This window comes from Phyllobates terribilis, unplaced genomic scaffold, assembly GCF_046119375.1.
Source record: "Phyllobates terribilis strain yellow unplaced genomic scaffold, ASM4611937v1 Scaffold_2__4_contigs__length_985480577, whole genome shotgun sequence".
NCBI classification, from domain to species: domain Eukaryota; kingdom Metazoa; phylum Chordata; class Amphibia; order Anura; family Dendrobatidae; genus Phyllobates; species Phyllobates terribilis.
Window position 1 is genome coordinate 90,433,897 of NW_027362762.1, and position 22,444 is coordinate 90,456,340.

At 45.2% G+C, this 22,444-nt stretch overlaps 1 protein-coding gene across 1 annotated transcript in view; it reads left to right on the top strand.

The window, feature by feature from the left end:
- Positions 1-22,444, top strand: part of ATM (ATM serine/threonine kinase) — a 147,823-nt gene that overhangs the window by 4,265 nt on the left and 121,114 nt on the right. The window contains exons 2-3 of the mRNA XM_073662206.1: positions 472-592; positions 19,273-19,385. Coding sequence (XP_073518307.1) covers positions 521-592; positions 19,273-19,385 — 185 coding nt within the window. The 5' untranslated portion in view covers positions 472-520. The remainder of the gene's footprint in view (positions 1-471; positions 593-19,272; positions 19,386-22,444) is intronic.

The window sequence follows — 22,444 nt, forward strand, 5'->3', positions numbered from 1 at the left end:
CGAAACGTGCGTCAGGTGCGGTCCTTCATGGTCTGGTGTGATTTGTTACCTTTCCCTCATTGCCACTGAGCATTTTTCTACACTCCATACTTACGGAAAATATACAAAATTTGTGAACCTGCTGGAAAAGCAATGTTTCAAGCAGGGCTGTGGAGTCGGTAAGCCAAACCTCCGACTCCGACTCCTCATTTTCCATGACTCCGACTCCCTCATACATGGCTCATGTTTAAGTGATAAATTTACTGTAGCACAGACTAAACTCAGCTAAAAGTCTAGACCCTTAGATCAGGGTACTACTGTACCCAATTTATTATATATTTTAGAAGTCGGAGTCGGTCCATTTTATACCGACTCCACCAAAATTGACACAGACTCCACGTCTCCGACTCCACAGCCCTGGTTTTGAGTAGGATGCTGTGATTTTTGTATTTTTGTAGTGAATGAACACTGACACTGTTTTCTCTTTCTTAGTTGGTGTTTCTCCTCCTGGCTGCGCCAAAGCACTTGAATTCCCAGCACCATGAGTCTGGCTTTACATGAGCTGCTGCTCTGCTGCCGTCAGCTGGAAACTGACAAGGCCACGGAAAGACGGGTATGGCATCCTTATGTTTCCCAACTGGTGCTGTTACATACTTGTCATGGCGCCCCCTGCTGTCATTTCTTTCTCTATACAACTACCTAATGTGTCCAGTGTCAGTGAGAAAATCCCACTTCTACTGCTCTGATTCTTATTGACCGGTCTGCATAATAACTGGAATTCCGCCACTGCGGTGACTACAGGACATGTGTGACCACCAGAATTGGACACCTGAAAGGAAATCAAAAGAACACCAGGGGGCGCCAAAACAAATATATAATATCTAGATATTGAAGTATTATATATTTAAATCCTTTACCCACTTGGCAATATTTTATTTTCACCCTTCTTCCTAGAGCAATAACTTTTTTTTTTTTTGTCGACGTAATATTATGGGCTTTTTTTTTTATGTCTGTGGTGGGATGAGTTTTTATTTTGAAGGACTCCACTGATTGAACAATAAAGAAAATTCCAAGTTCAGTGAAATGGTAGAAAAAAATCTAAATTCCTAAATTCCTCTATTGGTTTTGGGTTCTTGTAGAAATTGGCCTGGCATTATTTGTGCAGTAAAAATGACTTGACAATATGATTCTCCAAGTCAGTACAATTCCGCTGATGCCATACTTGTATAGGTGTTTTATTATTTTTGTGCCATAAAAATTTCAGAAAATGTGAAAAAAAAAAAAAAAAAATTCAATTTTTTTTTTTTGAACACCCGTTCTGAGTAGGGATCCCTAAAATACAGGTTCAACTTTCCCCGATAAGGGCCAGTCATTACGGAGCTTGTCATTACGGAGCTGTTAGAAACCCTGCCCGTGGCCGGGCCTCAAAGCAGACCGTGATTTTTGCTATATGCAACGATGCTGTGGCATCACTGCATACAGCACAAGCAATCAGACGATCACTGCTTCACGTCCCCTAAGGGGGCTAATAAGAACAATGAGAAGTAAAAAAAAATGTGAAAAAAAAAACAAAAAAACCCCCAAATATAAAAGTTCAAATCACCCCTCTTTTCACCCATTGAAAATAGATATAATAAAAACCCACATATGTGGTATCAGAAAAATCCGATCTGTCAAAATATAAAAATAAGTAATCCGATCGGTAAACATTGTAAACAAAAATAATTAGAGAATACCAAAATTACGTGTTTCTGGCTGCCGAAATTCCACAAAAAAATGCTGTAACAAGCGATGAAAAAGTCACATCTGTCAAAAAATGGTATTAATAAAAACATAGTCTCGTGCTGCAAAAATTAAGCCATCGCACATTAGCACCATCAGCTGAAAAATTAAAATCTTACAGGTCTTGGAAAATGGTGACACAGCCCAAAATAAATATATATATTTTTTTGCAAACTTCTGTTTTGTTTTTTTTCACTACTAAAATAATTTAAAAAAACTGGAATTGTTTGGTATCGCCATAATAGTATTGATTAGGAGAATCCTATTACAAGGTCATTATTACTACAAAATGTTGCGCGTAAAAACAATTCCCAAAAAACAATGTCAGAATTGCCTTTTTTTCACAATTTTTCCCCACTTTAACTTTTTTCCCCAGATAGCAGACCGAAGATTTGTGAGTCAATGCAAAAATACACTTTGACTGCTCCTTCGATAGCAAGAGGCCCAAGTTTCCCTCCCATTGTGTTTGAAAGTTGATGTTAAGTTGGTCTGGAGGATTGGTCAGTAAGGAGTAACTGTCACGGGTGTTTCAGAGGTGACAGTTGGTTGCAGGAGATCTCTACGTTTGCCATTACAAACATCTTTCTAGAGGCTGGCTGTCTCTAGGACCCAGTGGCTACCTCCCTCTGGCTAATTGGCTCCCTGTCCTGGGTGTATAAATACCTGGTGTGTCTGAGAGGGAGGTGCCGGCGATATTCATTACTACTTGTGATTCTTAGCAAGAGCAGTACTTCGTCCTCTCTGGAACTTGAGGCCGTGTGCGCATCTGTTTGGAGTAGTCTAAAACTAAGCAATCACCCCCTGTTTGTTCTCCCTTGTTGTCTATAGAGTTTAGTGGAGATCGACTAGTGCTCATTTCCTTTCTTCCCTAGCCTTAGCCATACGCTAGGGAAAGTCAGGGCGAGGCACGCGAGCGGCGATTGGTGAAGAGCCAATATAGGTTGGTAGTTGAGACAGGGTGACACTAGTCCAGACTAGGAGGTCTCCACTCCCCCCTTTCCCTAGTGTCTGGGCTCCCTTTCCCTCCTTCCACTGTGTTGCACTAAGTCTTTCCCACACCTTGCGTGACAGTAACAGAAGGATAAAGTATGTCTTAATGGTCCCATGCCCGAACACGCAATTTCAAAAGGCGTCTTGTCATTGTTGTATAAGGATCTAGAAGGAAGAGATTGGAAAAAGTGAGAAAGCTGACCAACTCTCCAGGTTCCTAGGGGAGAGGTAGCAGAGAGGCTGGGAAGGTGTTCCTTTAGAAGGCCATACATGACCAGTGACAAAATTAGACACTCTGAAACAACCTCTGGTTAGCCAGGTACGGAAGACTTTGTCTTCTAACCCAGGGAGAAAAAGTGTATTTCCTAGAATGGGGAACATAGAGGAAGATAGCGGTAAGATATGAGCGCGGACCAAGGGGTGATAACCAGGGCTGTGGAGTCGGTATAAAATGTACCATCTCCGACTCCTAAAATATGTAATTAATTGGTACAGTAGTACAGTGCAGTATGTGCTGTAAATATTTTCATAAGAATTTGGGGAAGTTATGAAATGTTCTATAAATGTCTGTTCTGTTCCTGATCTAAGGATCTCGGCTTTTAGTTAAGATGAATCTGTGCTGTATTTTATGTACAGTACAGACCAAAATTTTGGACACATCTTCTCATTTAAAGATTTTTCTGTATTTTCCTGACTATGAAAATTGTACATTCACACTGAAGGCATCAAAACTATGAATTAACACATGTGGAATTATATACTTAACAAAAAAGTGTGAAACAACTGAAAATATGTCTTATATTCTAGGTTCTTCAAAGTAGCCACCTTTTGCTTTAATGACTGCTTTGCACACTCTTGGCATTCTCTTGATGAGCTTCAAGAGGTAGTCACCGGAAATGGTTTTCACTTCACAGGTATGCCCTGTCAGGTTTAATAAGTGGGATTTCTTGCCTTATAAATGGGGTTGGGACCATCAGTTGTGTTGTGCAGAAGTCTGGTGGATACACAGCTGATAGTCCTACTGAATAGACTGTTAGCTGCTTTTTTCTTGCCATAATACAAATTCTAAGTAAAGAAAAACGAGTGGCCATCATTACTTTAAGAAATGAAGATCAGTCAGTCCGAAAAATTGGGCAAACTTTGAAAGTGTCCCCAAGAGCAGTTGCAAAAACCATCAAGTGCTACAAAGAAACTGGCTCACATGAGGACCGCCCCAGGAAAGGAAGACCAAGAGTCACCTCTGCTTCTGAGGATAAGTTTATCCGAGTCACCAGCCTCAGAAATCACAGGTTAACAGCAGCTCAGATTAGAGACCAGATCAATGCCACACAGAGTTCTAGCAGCAGACACATCTCTACAACTACTGTTAAGAGGAGACTTTGTGCAGCAGGCCTTCATGGTAAAATAGCTGCTAGGAAACCACTGCTAAGGACAGGCAACAAGCAGAAGAGACTTGTTGGGGCTAAAGAACACAAGGAATGGACATTAGACCAGTGGAAATCTGTGCTTTGTTCTGATGAGTCCAAATTTGAGATCTTTGGTTCTAACCAACATGACTTTGTACGACGCAGAAAAGGTGAACGGATGGACTCTACATGCCTGGTTCCCACCGTGAAGCATGGAGGAGGAGGTGTGATGGTGTGGGGGTGCTTTGCTGGTGACACTGTTGGGGATTTATTCAAAATTGAAGGCATACCGAACCAGCATGGCTACCACAGCATCTTGCAGCGGCATGCTATTCCATCCGGTTTGCAAACGCAAAGCTAAACTAAACAAAAACAAAACTAAACGCTACTAAACAGTTGGGCCATCATTTATTTTTCAACAGGACAATGACCCCAAACACACCTCCAGGCTGTGTAAGGGCTATTTGACCAAGAAGGAGAGTGATGGGGTGCTACGCCAGATGACCTGGCCTCCACAGTCACCAGACCTGAACCCAATCGAGATGGTTTGGGGTGAGCTGGACCGCAGAGTGAAGGCAAAAGGGCCAACAAGTGCTAAGCATCTCTGGGAACTCCTTCAGGATTGTTGGAAGACCATTTCCGGTGACTACCTCCTTGAAGCTCATCAAGAGAATGACAAGAGTGTGCAAAGCAGTCATCAAAGCAAAAGGTGGCTACTTTGAAGAACCTAGAATATAAGACATATTTTCAGTTGTTTCACACTTTTTTGTTAAATATATAATTCCACATGTGTTAATTCATAGTTTTGATGCCTTCAGTGTGAATGTACAATTTTCATAGTCATGAAAATAGAGAAAAATCTTTAAATGAGAAGGTGTGTCCAAACTTTTTGTCTGTACTGTACATGCTCACTAGTGAGGCAGGACTGTGGAGTCAGAGTCAAGGAAATTGAGGAGTCGGAGGTTTGGCTTACCGACTCCACAGCCCTGGTAAGAACAACAGGCAAGGGTAGCTGCAATCGTGGGATGGGTTTTAACTTAATCAAGAACAAGTCCAGACAAGGGGATATTTGTAAAACTTTGCTCAGTCCTGACCCAGGATTTCCTGTTGCCATTCCTACACCAGTCCAGAACTCTAGAGAGGTGAGTAGCAATATAATAAGATCTGAAATCAGGTAGAGCTATACCCCCCAGAGGACTTAGATCGATAAATGATGGTTCTACTGATGCGGGGAGGTTAACCAGACCAAACAAATCTTGTTTGAACCAAGGTGAATCCTGAAGAAGGACAAGAGACTCCCAATCGGAAGAGCTTGAAAAACATAAAAAATCCGCGGGAGAATGTTCATTTTGAAGATTGCGCTTCTACCGAACTATGTTAAAACATTCCTCGTCCTGCTCTCCTATACCGATTGAAGAATTTTAGGGAAATTAAGAGAATATGTTAAGTGTATGTCTCTCGGTAGCAGAATCCCTAAGTGTTTTATAGCTGAGTTGGCCCATTTGAAGCTGAAGGATGCTTTCAGAGGTGTTACAACAAAGGGAGAAGTGTTAATGTTTGTTATGGATCCGGGTGGTGGAACCTCTGTGCTGCGGTGCAAGGAGGGACCAGAGATTAAGTATCTACTCGGCCTGACCAAGGTCACACGGCGGATCAATCGACTCCGTGGACCAGGGAGGGACCGAGCAGAAGGACCAGGTGCCACTCTGGGACCGACCTTATATGAGAGCAGGTGACTCCCAGGGGTCAGATGGCAGGAACTGACTGGTACAGCGGATGAGCACGGCAGGCAGGCTGACGGGTGGTCCCGGTAGACAAGAAGGCTGATTCGGCTGATAGCAAGACGGGTGCTCCAGGTAGGCAAGCTGGCGGGCACAACGAAAAACTGGCAGGTGCTTCCAGGTAAGCAGGGAAGCGGGCACGGCAGGTAACAGGCAGGTGCTTCCAGGTAAGCAAGCAAGCGGGCACGACAGGTAACAGGCAGGTGCTTCCAGGTAAGCGGGAGGGCTGAGCTCATAGACAGATTGGCGGACTGGACTGTAGTTAGACTGGCGGACTGGACTGTAGTCAGCCTGGCGGACTGGACTGACTTGCAGAGGGACCTGAGGACTGAAGCAAAGTAAGAATCACAGAGCAACAACCTTGCACGGGCACCTCCATATTGGAGGAGGTGCTTTTTATAGGGGAAGTCCTCCGGCCATTGGCCAGGGACTTTTTAGGACGGCGCGCGCAGCCCCTTTAAGAGTGAGTGAGGGAGCGCGCTCGCCCTAAGCACAGTGCCCGGGAAGCTGCGTGCACCAGCAGCTGCAGCAGGGAGGCCGGAAGACGCCGGAGCAGGACCGCGTCGGTATGGGGGATGGCGTCTCTGCCTGGCAGGGGCAGAGACGCCGATGATACAGTACCCCCCTTTATGCCCCCTCTTTTTTAGGCCTGCAAGTAATTCTTTAAGAAGAAGAGAGGCATGGATGTTCTTCCTGGGTTCCCAAGACCTCTCCTCTGGGCCAAACCCCTTCCAATCCACCCTAAAAACGGTTTTTCCTCTTACCCTTATGGTGGCCAAAATGTTCTCTACCTCATAGATTTCCTCAGCGGAGACCGGAGCTGGGGTGGTACCTGGATCATCAGAAAAAGAATTAAGAACAACTGGTTTGAGGAGAGATACGTGGAAGGAGTTGGGAATCCGTAAGGTGGCCGGGAGTTTTAGCTTGTAAGCCACGGGATTGATTTGGTTGAGAACCTCAAACGGGCCAATGAACCGCGGAACCAACTTAGAATCATAGAATGGTAGAGTTGGAGGGGACTTCCTGGGTCATCTGGTCCAACCCCCTGCTCAAAGCAGGATTCACTAAATCATCTCAGACAGATATCTGTCGATCCTCTGTGTGAAGACTTCCATTGAAGGAGAACTCGCCACCTCTCGTGGCAGCCTGTTCCACTCATTGATCACCCTAACTGTCAAAAAGCTTTTTCTAATATCTAATCTTTGTCTCCTCCCATTCAGTTTCATCCCATTGCTTCTAGTCTTTCCTTGTGCAAATGAGAATAAAGATGATCCTTCTACAATGTGATAGCCATTGAGATATTTGTAGACAGCTATTAAGTCTCCTCTCAGTCTTCTTTTTTGCAAGCTAAACATTCCCAAATCCTGTAACCGTTCCTCATAGGACATGGTTTGCAGACCGGTCACCATTCTGGTTGCTCTTCTCTGAACTTGCTCCAGTTTGTCGATGTCTTTTTTAAAATGTGGTGGCCAAAACTGGACACAGTATTCCAGATGAGGTCTGACCAAAGAGGAGTAAAGACCGATAATGACTTCACGTGATCTAGACTGTATGCTTCTGTTAATACATCCCAGAATTGTATTTGCCTTTTTTGTTGCTGCATCACACTGTTGACTCATGTTCAGTCTATGATCTATTAGTATACCTAAGTCTTTTTCACATGTACTGTTGCTTAGCTCTATTCCTCCCATTCTGTATATGCCTTTTTCATTTTTATTGCCCAGATGTAGTACTTTGCATTTTGCCCTGTTAAAAAGCATTCTGTTAGTTACTGCCCACTGCTCCAGTTTATTTAGGTCTTTTTGTATCCTCTCTCTCTTCTCTAGTATTAGCTATCCCTCCTAGCTTTGTGTTATCAGCAAATTAGATCAGTTTACCCTCAATTCCTTCATCTAAATCATTGATAAAGATGTTGAACAATACAGGTCCCAGGACAGAGTCCTGTGGTACCCCACTTGAGACATTCATCCAACTGGATGTGAAGCCATTTACGACCACTCTTTGAGTCCGATCACTAAGCCAGTTATGAATCCACCTAACAGTTGCCTTGTCCATTCCATACTTGGTAATTTTTTCAATAAGGATGGTGTGAGATACTTTGTCAAATGCTTTGCTGAAGTCAAGATATACTATATCTACAGCATTTCCCTGATCCACCCAGTCAGTGATTCTGTCATAGAAGGAAATTAGGTTAGTCTGACATGATTTGTTAGTTACAAACCCATGCTGACTCTGGTTAATCACTTCATTCTTATCCAGGTACTTACATACATGTTGTTTAATAATTTGTTCAAAGATCTTTCCTGGTATAGAAGTCAGACTCAGCGGCCTATAGTTCCCTGGGTCCACCTTCTTCCCCTTTTTGAAGATAGGAACAACATTTGCTCTTCTCTAGTCTTCTGGGACTTCTCCTGTTCTCCAAGAATTTTCAAAGATTTTGGAGAGTGGTTCTAAAATTTCTTCTACGATCTCCTTCAGTACTCTGGGGTGTAATTCATCTGGAGACTTGAACTCATTTATGTTAGCTAAATATTCCCTCACAATCTCTCTGTTTACAGATAACTTGGATTCTTCTATTCCTTTAATAGGACAGGGAAGATAGTTGATGTTACATTTTCTTTCTGAGAGAAAACAGATGCAAAATAGGAATTAAAAAGTTCGGCCTTCTCAACATCCTTTCTTACCATTTCACCATTTTCATCCTGTAAAAATCCTATAGCATCTTTGACTTTTCTTTTACTTTTGACATACCCCCAAAATTCTTTTTTATTTCTTTTGACATCTCTTGCAAGCCTTAATTCATTGTCAGCTTTAGCTAACCTGATACGTGCCCTGCAGGATCTGCAGACTGCATTATAATCTTCTTTAGATATGCCTCCCTCTTTTCATTTGATAAACATTTCTTTCTTTTTTTTTAGCATGTGTTTAAGTTCTATGTTCATCCATCCTGGTTTCCTTAAATGCTTCCCATTCTTCCTACTTTTCGGGATTGTTAATGATTGTGCTTTGAGAATCTCACTTTTAAAAATTTCCCATCCTTCCTGGACATTTTTGTCCTTAAGGACATCCAGCCATTGGATCCCTCCTATTCTCTTTCTGAGTCGCTTAAAATCTGCCTTTCTGAAATCTAACCTTGAAGTTTGAGTCTTCACATGTCTTCCTCCTCTAGTTATCCAAAATTCTATAATGGCATGATCGCTGCCTCCTCGGGTTCCAGCCACCTTTACCTCCTCAACCATTTCCTCCCTGTTTATAAGGATTAGATCCAAAGTAGCAGATCCCCTTGTTTTCTCCCCTACCTTTTGGAAGATAAAGTTGTCAGCAAGAGAGGATAAGAATTTGCTTGACCTGTTAGCTTTACTTGAGAGATATTCCCAACAAATGTCTGGATAGTTGAAATCTCTCATGACCACTACGTCATATTTTTTGGAGAACTTGGTCATTTGATACATAAAGAGTTTATCCATATCTTCAGCTTGCCCAGGTGGCCTGTAGTAAATGCCTACAATGGTGTCCTTTCCATTGTTCTCTCCTTGTATTCTTCCCCAAACAGTTTCCACAGAACTCCCAGTCTCTGAAGCTTCAATCTCTGTGCAGATATACGCTTTTCTAACATACGAAGCGACACCTCCTCCTCGTTTATCAAGTCTGTTTCTTGCAAATAAGTTGTATCCTTTTAGCCTTGTATTCCAATCATGTGTATCGTCCCACCAAGTATCAGTGATTCGAATGACATCATATTCCTTTTCCTGCGTTAGTAGTTCCAATTCTCCTTGTTTGTTGCCCATGCTTTGTGCATTTGTATAAAAACATTTTAGTTTGTGATTGGTTTCTCTTCCTCCCATATTTTTATTATTTAGATTTTTTTGTCTTTGTTCTTCCTTTCCACTTCCAGTAGCAGAGATCTCAATAGTATTTGTCAGCTGTATGGCTTTTTCTGGCCTTTTGCTTCCCTTCCCACATTGTTCTAGTTTAAAGCTCTCCTGATGAGTGCAGCAAGGCGACTTCCAAATACATGTTTTCCAGTCTTCGTAAGGTGCACCCCATCTCTAGCAAGTAGTCCATCATATAGGTAATTCATTCCGTGATCCAGAAATCCAAATCCTTGTTGACGGCACCATCGACGTAGCCAGTTGTTCAACTATAGAATCTTATTCCACCTCATTGTTCCATGGCCATCCACTGGGAAGATGGATGAGAAGACCACCTGCGCTCCCAATTCTTCCACTTTCTTGCCTAAGTCTTCAAAGTCACTGCAGATGGTTTCCAGGTCCTTTCTTGCAGTGTCATTTGTCCCCACATGTATTCGCAAGAATGGGTTGTGATTTGTAGGTCTGAAGAGTCTTGATATCCTGTCAGACACATCTTTAATTTTTGCTCCTGGAAGACAACCTCAAGAGAAATGTGCTATGTCTGGTCTGCAGATAGCGGCCTCTGTTCCTTTCAACAGGGAATCCCCCATGACCACCACTCTCCGTTTTTTCTTCACACCATTTTTATTTCTCCATCCTGGAGGATTCTGAGGGCTTACAAGGTTATTCATTGTGGGCAAAGTCTTATCTTGCTGTATTTCTTCATGGTTCTCCTGCGTGAGAGCCTGGTACTGGTTCCTGAGCAGTATAGGTGCTGACTGCCTCCCGATCCTCCTGCTTCTCTGGGTCACATGCTTCCATTCCTCTGTTTCGTCAGGTGCAGTTCGAATTTCTTCTCTTTCTGTATCATGAAGAGATAATTCTGCTCTGTCTAAGAACTCTTCACCTTCCTTAATGATTTTCAAGGTAGTTAACCTCTTCTAGATTTCGCAACTTTTCCTCCAACAGGGACACAAGCATGCATTTCTGGCATGTGAAGTTTGGCTTTTCCACTGGCTAGTCTGTGAACATGTAGCAGGATATGCAGCTCAGCAAATCGCTCCTGGACTCTTCCATGTTCTTATTGTTGATATGTTATGAAAACTGTGAAAAAACGCTCCAAAATTCACTGATGTCCTCCTTTCAGCTCCAACGGCCAAAATCCAGTGTTCTTTGAGCTCGCGGAGACTCTTCACTAATCCCAAAATGCAGTGAGAATATGCAAATTGTATATATGGTATATGATGGTATTTTGAGATGAACATATTTGGAGGAGAGCCAGACCCTGTCTCCCGGACGGAATGGAGGTGGATCCAGACGTCTCTTATCGGCATGTTTCTTCATCCACTCGGAGGACTGAAGAAGTGCGGATCTAGTGTCTTCCCAAATAGTAGTAGAAAATTCGCTGACCAGAGACTCCGCGGCAGGATTGTCCACTGAAGTGGAGACGGGAAACGGAATCCGGGAGTGTTGACCGTAGACCACAGAGAATGGGGATTTGGAAGAAGACTCACTCTCATGGTTGTTATAGGAGAACTCGGCCCATGGTAGAAGCTCAACCCGATCGTTACGGTGAGCATTGACGAAGTGCCGGAGAAAGCTGGTAAGGACCTGGTTGATACGTTCCACTTGTCCATTGGACTGAGGATGATAAGCAGAGGAGAAATCCAGAGTGACGTCCAGCAGCTTACACGTAGCTCTCCAGAAGCGCAAAGTGAACTGGACCCCACGATCAGACACAATGTGGATGGGTAGGCTGTGGAGACGAAAGATGTGATGGATGAAGTCCTTAGCCAGCACAGATGCAGACGGGAGACCAGGCAGAGGGACGAAGTGGGCCATTTTAGAAAAGCGGTCAGTGACCACCCAAATGACAGTACAACCGGCAGAAACAGGGAGTCCGTAATAAAGTCCATAGCAATGTGTTGCCACGGAATGGAAGGTACGGGAAGAGGCAGGAGACGGCTGCCTGGAAGATGCCTGGGAACCTTGTTACGGGCACAGGAGGAACAACCTGTGACGAAATCCGCAACATCCGTGCGTAGGAAAGGCCACCAGTAATGCCGGGCGATGAGCAGGAAGGTCTTCCTCTGGCCAGCATGGCCGGCTAGTTTGGATGAATGGCCCCAGAGAAGAATCTTCTTACGATCTGGAACCGCTGCAAAAGTCTTACCGGGTGGAAGACGAGACAGGTCAAACGGGGCCACAGTCATTACTTTGGAGGGGTCGATGATATGTAGAGGCTCCTCCTCTTGGTCGGAGGACAGAAATGCGCGGGATAGAGCGTTGGCTTTAATGTTTTTGTCTGCAGGGCGGTAATGTAGAGTAAAGCAGAATCGGGCAAAGAACAGAGACCACCGGACCTGACGCGGATTGAGTCTTTGGGCGTTTTGTAAATAGGCCAGGTTTTTGTGGTCAGTGTAGATGACCACCGGGTGCAGGACCCCTTCCGGCAGGTAGCGCCACTCCTCCAGTGCCAATTTGATGCCAAGCAGCTCACGATCTCCTATGGAGTAGTTGCGCTCGGACGAGGAGAAGAACTTGGAGAAGAATCCGCAGGTTACCATTCTCCCGGACGGGGATTTCTGGGTGGGCATCAACCTCCAGGAAGAACTGCTTGTTGCAATCTGGACGGTGCAACACAGGGGCGGAGGAGAAAGCCCGTTTTAGCGAGACGAAGGCCTCCTCAGCTTTGGAAGTCCATTCCTTGGGATTTGCTCCCTTACGGATGAGCGCGGAAATGGGAGCTGTCCGGGAGGAGAAATGAGGGATGAAGAGGCGGTAATAATTTGCGAAGCCCAGGAATCTCTGAATCACCTTCAACCCCTCCGGTCGGGGCCATTTTAAGACGGCAGAAACCTTCTCGGGATCCATCCGAAGACCAGTCTCGGAGATAATATATCCCAGGAATGGAAGGGAAGTCTGCTCGAAGAGACATTTCTCAAATTTAGCGTAGAGGCGATTGTGCCGGAGCCTTAGCAGAACCTGACGAACATCCCTCCGGTGTGTGGGCAGATCCGGAGAGAAGACCAAGATATCGTCCAGGTACACCACCACGCAAGAATACAGGAGATCATGGAAGATTTTGTTAACCAGCTTCTGGAAGACGGCTGTGGCATTACAGAGACCAAAGGGCATCACGCGATATTCATAGTGACCGTCCCGGGTGTTGAATGCCGTCTTCCACTCGTCTCCCTGGCGGATCCGGACCAAATTGTACGCCCCACAAAGATCAAGCTTGGTGAAGATCATCGCGCCTTTAAGGCGGTCGAACAGCTCCGAGATGAGATGCAGGGGGTACTTATTCTTGATGGTAATATGGTTAAAACCCCTGTAGTCGATACACGGACGTAGCGAGCCGTCTTTCTTCTTAACGAAGAAGAATCCTGCTCCAGCCGGGGAAGTAGATTTCTGGATGAATCCCCTAGCAAGATTTTCTTCAGTGTTCTCAGACATGGCCCAGGTCTCAGCCAGCGACAAGGGGTAGATACGCCCGCGGGGAGGAGAAGCACCGGGTACCAGGTCGATTGGGCAATCATACGGCCTATGAGGTGGTAGTGTCTCAGCCTCCTTCTTATCGAAGATGTCCGCATAGGACCAGTAGGGTGCCGGCAGACCAGGTAGATTAGCCAGAGTAGACGGGGGTCGAGCTGGACGAACCGGAACCAGGCAGGTCTCATGGCAATTCTGCCCCCAACGGAGCACCTCACCAGATCGCCAATTCAGGACGGGTTCATGTCTCTGTATCCATGGTAGACCTAGCAAAAGTTCGTGAGAGAGACCGGATAGCACATGAAAGGAGATCCTCTCCGAGTGCAGCATTCCCACCTGAAGGGTAACATGCTCTGTGACGAGCAACATAGTCTCCGGAAGAAGTCTCCCATCCACGGAAGTGACTGCCAATGGTTCAGCCAGACGTTTGGTAGGAATCTTATACCGCTCCACAAGGGCCTGAGAAATGAGATTCCCAACGGCTCCGGAATCCAGGTGGGCGGTCTCAAGGAAGCGGGTCTCACCACTGGAAATAGAAACGGATAGTCAAGGACGGAGAGATTTTACTCTTGCCTAGGACGACCTCTCCGAACGGTCCTAGACACTGGAGTTTCCCGGCTTCACCAGGCAGGAACGGATCAGATGCTCCTTACTGCCACAGTAGAAGCAACTCCCTTCGGCTCGGTGCGTCTCCTGGCAAGACTTGACCATCTTGGTCTGGTCAATTTGCATTGGTTCAGGCGAGCGTGCCCGGGAAATAGCTGGTTGGGAGGCAGGTTTTTGGAATACAGGAGCGAGATGAGGAAATCTTCTCTCCCAGATAGTCTCCTTAGCTCGTTCCAAAAAACGGATGTCAATCTGGGTAGCTAGTGACACCAAGTCTTTCAGGGTGGAAGGGATGTCACGACCAGCTAGCTCATTCTTGATCCCTCTGGAAAGACCCTCCCAGAAGGTGGACACCAGGGCCTCGTTGTTCCAGGCAAGCTCAGATGCGAGGGTGCGGAAATGTATGGCATACTGGCCCACGGTGAGACTCACTTGGCGGAGACAGAGAAGAGAGGAGGCAGTAGAAGTCTTTCGTCCGGGCTCATCGAAGACCTTCCGGAAGGCAGTGAGGAAAGCCGGAAGATCGGACACCAGGGGGTCCCCTGTCTCCCACAGAGGGTTTTGCCACGCCAATGCCTCCCCGGTGAGGTGAGACATGATGAACACCACCTTGGCCCAGTCAGAGGGAAACTGATGTGCGAGGAGTTCAAAGTGCAGCGTGCACTGATTTAGAAATCCCCGACATAAGACGGGGTCACCACAAAAACGTGGAGGTGCAGAGAGCCAGGGGCCAGGGCCGGATGCCATGGCACTGGTAGGCTGAGGCGCCGCCTGAGCGGGTGCTGCTTGGTTCGAGACGGACACAGATGGGGTGGGCAGCGTGTCCAGGTGGGAATTGACAAGACCGCAGGTAGGTCAGGATAGTTTCCTGCTGGGATCTCTGGCGAGAAACCTCCTGGTACAGGTCAGAGAGCGAAGGAGCCTGGGGGCCACCGGGTTCCAGGGCCCGTGAAAAACTGTTACAGATCCGGGTGGTGGAACCTCTGTGCTGCGGTGCAAGGAGGGACCAGAGACTAAGTATCTACTCGGCCTGACCAAGGTCACACGGCGGCTCAACTGACTCCATGAACCAGGGAGGTACTGAGCAGAGGGACCAGGTGCCACTCTGGGACTGACCCTGTATGAAACTAGGTGACTTCCACGGGTCAGATGGCAGGAACTGACCGATACAGCAGATGAGCACGGCAGGCTGGCTGAAGGGTGGTCTGGGTAGACAAGCAGGCTGATTCGACTGATAGCCAGACGGGTGCTCTGGGTAGGCAAGCTGGCGGGCACAACGGGAAGCTGGCAGGTGCTTCCAGGTAAGCAGGCAAGCGGGCACGGCAGGTAACAGGCAGGTGCTTCCAGGTAAGCAAGCAAGCGGGCACGACAGGTAACAGGCAGGTGCTTCCAGGTAAGCAGGAGGGCAGAGCCCATAGACAGATTGGCGGACTGGACTGAAGAACAGACTGGCAGACAGGACTGACTTGCAGAGGGACCTGAGGGCTGAAGCAAAGTAAGAATCACAGAGCAACAACCTTACACGGGCACCTCCATATTGGAGGAGGTGCTTTTCATAGGGGAAGTCCTCCGGCCATTGGCCGGGGACTTTTTAGGACGGCGCACGCGGCCCCTTTAAGAGGGAGGGAGCGCACGCGCCCTAAGCACAGTGCCCGGGAAGCTGCGTGCACCAGCAGCAGCAGCAGGGAGGCCGGAAGACGCCGGAGTAGGACCGCGGCGGTAAGGGGGAGCGGCGTCTCTGCCTGGCAGGGGGCAGAGATGCCGAATCTACAATGTTCAGGGCCTCTGATTTGGAGAAGTTAATTTTAAAGGTAGAAGGGCCATTGTGTGCGAAGAATTTTGCCATGAAGTTTGGGAGTGAGGTAGCCAGGTGTTTAATAAAAAAGAACAGATCGTCAGCATAGGCCACAATCTTGTAAGGAGAACCGGGAATGTAAGGCCCCGTTATGCTAGTGATGGATTGAATCTTTCTGAGGAAAGACTCCAGTGTAAGTATGAAAAATTAAAGGAGATAGAGGGCACCCTTGACTTGTGCCATTGCGTATAGCGAGCTCCTGAGATAAGACCCCATTTATTTTACACAAAGCCGACTGCCAGCATTAAAGAGCGGATATCCAACATATCATTTGGATTTTAGGCCAACTGCACTGTGTTTCATTCATGAATGTCCAGTTTACCCTCTCAAAGGCATTTTCTGCGTCAGTGGATAGAAGCTTAAGAGGCTGGGCTTTCACTTTGGCTCTATTGAGGTTCAGTGCCTTAGTTGTATTTTCTCCGACTTCTGTCTCTCATAAACCCTGTCTGGTCCAGGTGGATAATATCCACTAAAAGCGGTGATAATCTAGATGCCAGCAATTTCGCATATAACTTAATATCCACATGAAGGAGTGAGAGAGGCCTCTTGCTTGCACATTGAGATGGGTTTTTCCCTTCTTTATGAATGACTGAGATGTGCACTTGTAAGGAAACTTTTGAGAGAGCGGAGCCGTTGGATATTGCATTAAAGCTAGAAATTAGATAGGGAGCAAGATATTCCAAGAATTGTTTATAATGGGGTAGAAAGAACCCGTTCGGGCCAGGAACTTTACCCGATTTGGATTTCTTTATGGCTGTCCGTAGTTCCCCTTCAATAAAGGGCAACTCAAGGGCTTCTGTGTCGGCATCAAAGTGGGCAGACTGGACTCCTTTTATGTACATTTAAAAGCGATACTTGAAGTCCGCATTTTGTGTTGCTGGATTTGTTGAATGCACAGAGTACAGGAAAAGTTTTTAAAAGTATCTGCAACGTCAGGTAGAATATCTTTTCGTCGTTGAGACTGGTCTATGATTAAAGGGACATAAGTATTAGATCTCTGTACCCTAAGGACCCTAACCTGCCATGACTTTACACTTTTATTATCATGCTTATAGTATTGCCGGTGGCATTTAGAAAGCTTTTTCTTTATGAAGTAGAACAGACCGGAGTTATCCACATTTAACTATTAGTGACTTTCTTATGTCATCAGATGGAGAACGTTTATGTGATCTTTCCCTGCAGACAGGAAATTTGAGCGCGTTCACGTTCTATGCAGCCCCCATGCTTAATAAGAACCCCCCTGATCACACACTTGTGTGCCTCCCACACTATACAAGAATCCATTTCTTCAATACAGTTAACAGCAAAGTATGTGTCAAGAGACTTCTGTAGGTCTGACTTCACAATGGGGTCATCGAGAAGGGACGTGTTCAAGCACCAGTGGCCTTACTTGATTCTAAAAGCCAGTAATGTAATGGAGACCCTGACAAGCGCTTGATCTGAGAAGTAGATATTGTCAATTTTGTCCCTTTTGGTATTAATGTAATGTCTTGATGTTTTAAAAAGAAATAATAAATCCTCATGTAGAGAGTTACAATAAGGCCTCACTCCCACTAAATACGCAAAAAATCGCATTGCATTCACACCGAGGTTGTTTAGTGAGGCAGTGTCCCATCTGAGAGTTGTTCCTCAGCTGGAATCAGTTTGAGGAAAAAATCTCAGCATGCTGCGTATGGTCGTCTATATTGGACGACACCAATTCAAATAAATGGGTGCGTGAAACAAAAACGAACAACACGCGGACCATGCGTATGCCTTCCGATTTTTACCCACACATCTCAAAGGAACCAAGAATTCCATAAGCCAAGTACAGTAAATTCACAGCCAGAACCCTCAGAGTAGATGGATAGATAGCATAGATAGATATTTTGAAGATATATAATTTCACAACTCCCCTACATATTATAAACTTGCACCCTTTAGTGCCTTCCATGTGGAGTTTATTGGACAACTTTTTAGGCTGGTTTAACCTAATAAATGAATTGGAAAAATGACGTGAGGTCCTCCCCTATTTTTGGTAACCAGCAAAGGTAAAGCAGACACCTATGGCCTGATGTTATCAGACTGGGAAGGTCCATGGTGATTGGGCCTAACGAGCCTAAAAATACCAGCCCGCAGCTGCCGCATCACATTAGATGTACCAATTCTGGTGCGTTGGCAATTGGGGTAATGGGGTTTGGGGTTAATGACAGCTGTGAATTGTTCAAAAACACAGCTGACATAAAGCCCTGCTGTTAGTAATGGAGTTGCGTTTATCAGACACCCCCATTACTAACCAGTTTTAAAAAACACAAAAATACTTTATTTCAAAAAACACTCCCTGGTTTACCAATTCATTAAAACAAAAAAAAACAGAAGAAAGAAAAAAAAAAAAATCATCATACAGGTCCGACGTAGTCGGGGGGAATCGGACGTAGTCCACAAATGGAAATCGGAAAAACATAAAAAAGAGAGAAATAAATACAAGACAATGTCCCTCATTCATCAATGTATTATAGAAAGGTCCTACGCAGGTCCGACGTACCCCAGCACTTGCCACGACGTTCCCCAAATCCATAGTTAAAAGCCTATGGAGCCTCGTTCTGATAGCTAAGGCCAGCACCATGGGACTCTGACTGAGGGCTCAGGAAGGAACCTGTAAGCCGCCCAATGTATGTATGGGAGGGCTGCCTCGCTGACCTTATCTCAGACTTGTGCTCTAGGCTGAGTGCTTTCCCGCTTTCCCATAGCCACGCAATACCCAGCGCGATCAGCACTGCTGACTCTCACCTTGTTGTTTGGCTATAAGGTTAGGTGGTGTCTGGAGTATTCCTGCTGCAGAGGCTTTGGTGGCCAAGAGCATCATGGTCTTTAGATGAGTGGCGGAGAAACCGCCCCGAGTCCAGCCATCTACAGCGGCCTGCGGAAGAGTCTGTGGTCACAGAGTGCGGGGATGGAATATGGCCTCGAGAGGTCTCAAAAGGTTCCTCCTGCCCTGTAGATAAAGAGGAAGGTGCTCCCAACGCTGGATGGGGTTTCCACTGTACGAATTAAGTGGATTTTACTACTCTGGGGTCGCAGCTCACTTATGTGCGACTACTCTCCTCAGCTCCAGTGATGCCCCCGACATTTTGTTTTTATACTATTTTTTGGGATACATACAACTTTTCAGTCTCTTTTTATTGCGTTTTTGATGGGGATGCAGTATTTGAAAAAAAAGGAAAAGGCAATTCTGGTCTTTAAATTTTTTTTTTTTTTAAATTGCATTCTGATGCTTGTTCTATTTTTTGCAATTCCATCATCATCAGAAGAAATGGCAAAATCACAGGAGTACAAAGATGATGGCAAAAGGGGCTTTCATGGCAACCTGTCAGTATTCCGCAATTGCGTTATGTCAGGAGGGTGGCGAACCCTCCCGACATGAAAGTGATCCCTCCTGGTGAAAGTGATCTACCTAAATCCCACTGTAAAAAAAAAAAAATTGAAAAATTTTCAGTAATATTTTGCTTTCCTATGACATTATGTAAATAAAATAATTTTCTGTATTTCAGAAAGAAATTGATAAGTTTAAGCGTCTTCTTCAAGACCAAGAGACGGTCCAGCAGTTAGATCGTAACTCTGATGCCCGCCATGGTAAACAGCTGAACTGGGATACTGTGTTCAGGTTTGTGACAGCGATATTTTCTATAACAGTAATCACAGTACACTGTGCACACAATTATTAGGCAATTTGTATTATTGATGATTCATTTTATTACTGAACGACTAGAGCAATGTCGTTAATCCAAAACGTTAATGAACCTGAAACCTTAATATTTAAGAAAGTAAAAGTGAGGATTTGTATTTCTCAGGAGACTATCTCTGTGTGCAGAATTATACACCTAAATGAGAAATGTAAATTTTCCATCTCAGTTGTTTATTTTGATCTGTTAAAGTGAGATTAATAAGCAAACAACTGAAAATGTACAAAATACATTTCTGACATTTAAAAAAAATATAAAATAAAAATATATATCAGTGACCAATATAGCCGCCCTACTTCTCAATAACAGTCATAAGCTTCATCCATGGAGTCTGTCAGCTTCGTAATCCGTTGACTTTCAACTTTTTGGGCAGCACCAACCACAGCCTCCAGACACTGATCAGAGAGGTAATTGATTTCCTTCACTGTAAATCTCCCATTTAAGAAGAGCCACAAGTTCTCCATAGGGTTTAGGTCAGGTGAGGAAGGGACTGTCATTATTGTTTAATCTTTAAGACCTTTAGGCTATGTGCCCACGATGCAGAAATGAAGCAGAAAATTTCTGCAGCATTTCTGCATCTCCCTGGCAGACAAAACGCATGCAGATTGTGCATGCTTTTTTCCTGCAGAATACATGCGGAATACATGCAGATTCACATGCGAATTCACATGCTTTTCCGCATGCAGATTGACAAGCGCTTTCCAGGCAATTAGCATCACTTGGAAAGTGCTTGACAGCTAGGTCACACTATATAAATCCATGCAAACGGCATGGATTTATATAGTGTGACCGTAAAACAATGTTTAAAATAAAGCTATACTCACCCCCGAGGCCCCGGTGTGTGCTGCAGCGCTCGTTCCTGTCTGGTTCCTGGCTGCCGGCATATCGCGAGACACAGCGGTGAAGGGCCTGCGGTCACATGACTGTGACATCACCGAAGGTCCTTCAGCGCTGCCGGCATGCAGAGAGAAGCCGTCGGAAAGGTGAATATAAACTTTATTTATTATTTTATTCTTTTTTTACAGGTACAGTCTTCTCTCCTCCAGAACTGGGTACCATCCGCACATTGAATCGCATATTATCCGCGTGTACAAATGTACAGACACGGATTCTATGCGTCTCAATGCAAGTCAATGGCGGCGCTTCCGCTGCGCTTCCGCAAAATTAATGAACATGCTGCGGATTTATGAGCGCTGCGGAAAAATCTGCAGCATGTGCATTGACATTGCGGAATGCCATTGGGTGCGGATTACCAAGCGTTTTTGATGCATTTCCGCTGCGGAAATTCCGCAGCGGAAACGCATGAAAAACGTATCGTGGGCACGCAGCCTAACTGTCACCGAGCAGTGGAGACTTCGATGCTGTGATGGAGCATTTTGTTACAGAAAAATCATGTTTTTCTTGAAAGATGTAGACATTTTCCTGTCAATGCTTGAAGAAAGTGTCTTCTAAAAACTGGCAGTAGGTTTGGGAGTTGATTTTAAGTCCATCTTCAACCCGAAAAGGCCCAACTAGCTCATCTTTAATAATACAAGCCCAGTGGCCCACCTCCACCTTACTGGTATTGGAGTGGAAGTGGAGGCCTGTGCCCATTACTAATCCAGCCACGGGAACATCCCTCTGTCACTCTCATCTCATCAGTCCACAAAACCTTTGAAAATTCTGTCTTCAGATATTTCTTGGCTCAGTCTTGACATTTGACCTTCTGTATCTTGTTCAGTGATGGCTGGTTTCAGCCTCCTCACCTCGGCCATGTCTCTGAGCACTGAACACCTTGTTCTTCTGTGTCTTGCTCAGTGGTGGTCGGTGTCAGCCTCCTTACCTCAGCCATGTCTCTGAGCACTGAGCACCTTGTACTTCTGTGTCTTGCTCAGTGATGGTCGGTTTCAGCCTCCTCACCTCGTCCATGTCTCTGAGCGCTGAACACCTTGTACTTCTGTGTCTTACTCAGTGATGGCCGGTTTCAGCCTCCTCACCTCGTCCATGTCTCTGAGCAATGAACACTGCTGTGTCTTGTTGCGTGGTGGTCAGGTTTCAGCCTCCTTATCGACTGTGTCTCTGAGCACTGAACACCTTGTACTTCTGTGCTGGGCTGTGGAGTCAGTGTTCATTTTGGTGGAGTCAGTATAAAATAGACCGACTCCTAAAATATATAATAAATTAGGTACAGTAGTTCAATGCAGTTTGTGGGGAATATTTTTTCAAATTTCAGAATTTGGGAAAGTTATGAAATGTCCTATAAATGTCTGTCCTATTCCTGATCTAAGGGTCTAGACTTTTAGCTGAGATGAATCTGTGCTACTGTAAATGTATCACTTAAACATGAGCCATGTATGAGGGAGTCGAAGTCGTGGAGTTGGAGTCCGTGTCATAGAAATTGAGGAGTTGGAGGTTTGGCTTACCGACTCCACAGCCCTGCTTTTGTGTCTTGTTCAGTGGTGTTCAGGTTTCAGCCTTCCTTACTTCGGCCGTGTCTCTGAGCACTGAACACCTTCTGCTTCTGGCCCCCAGGCTTCCTTGTCGCTTCATGATTGATTCTTCTCAAACCTTTGGCAGTTAATGTACGTCTTTTTTTCTTAAAATGTTTTTTGTGACCCTGATAACCATCAAAAGTTTTGTTGCAAATAGTTATGTGATTGCCCCAAAATGTTAACAATTTCAGGACTGCTGTCTCCCTCTATAAGAATTAACCATTTTTGACTTTTCAGAGTCTGGGAAATCTCGTTTTTAGCCTCTGAGGAAAACAAGCTGCCTAATAATACTGCATCGTGATGAAGGCTGTTGTATCCTTAGGCCTTTATCCCTCATTACACAAATACACATCACCCGACCTGCTTAATCCAATAAGCATTCACTTTTATACAGCTCGGAGGTGGAAGATCTGCATAAAAATAATGATCTGGTCACAATGCTCGCTTCCTAATAATTGTGCACACAGTGTAAGTAATCAATGTGTGACCAAACTGGACTTTTAACAAAC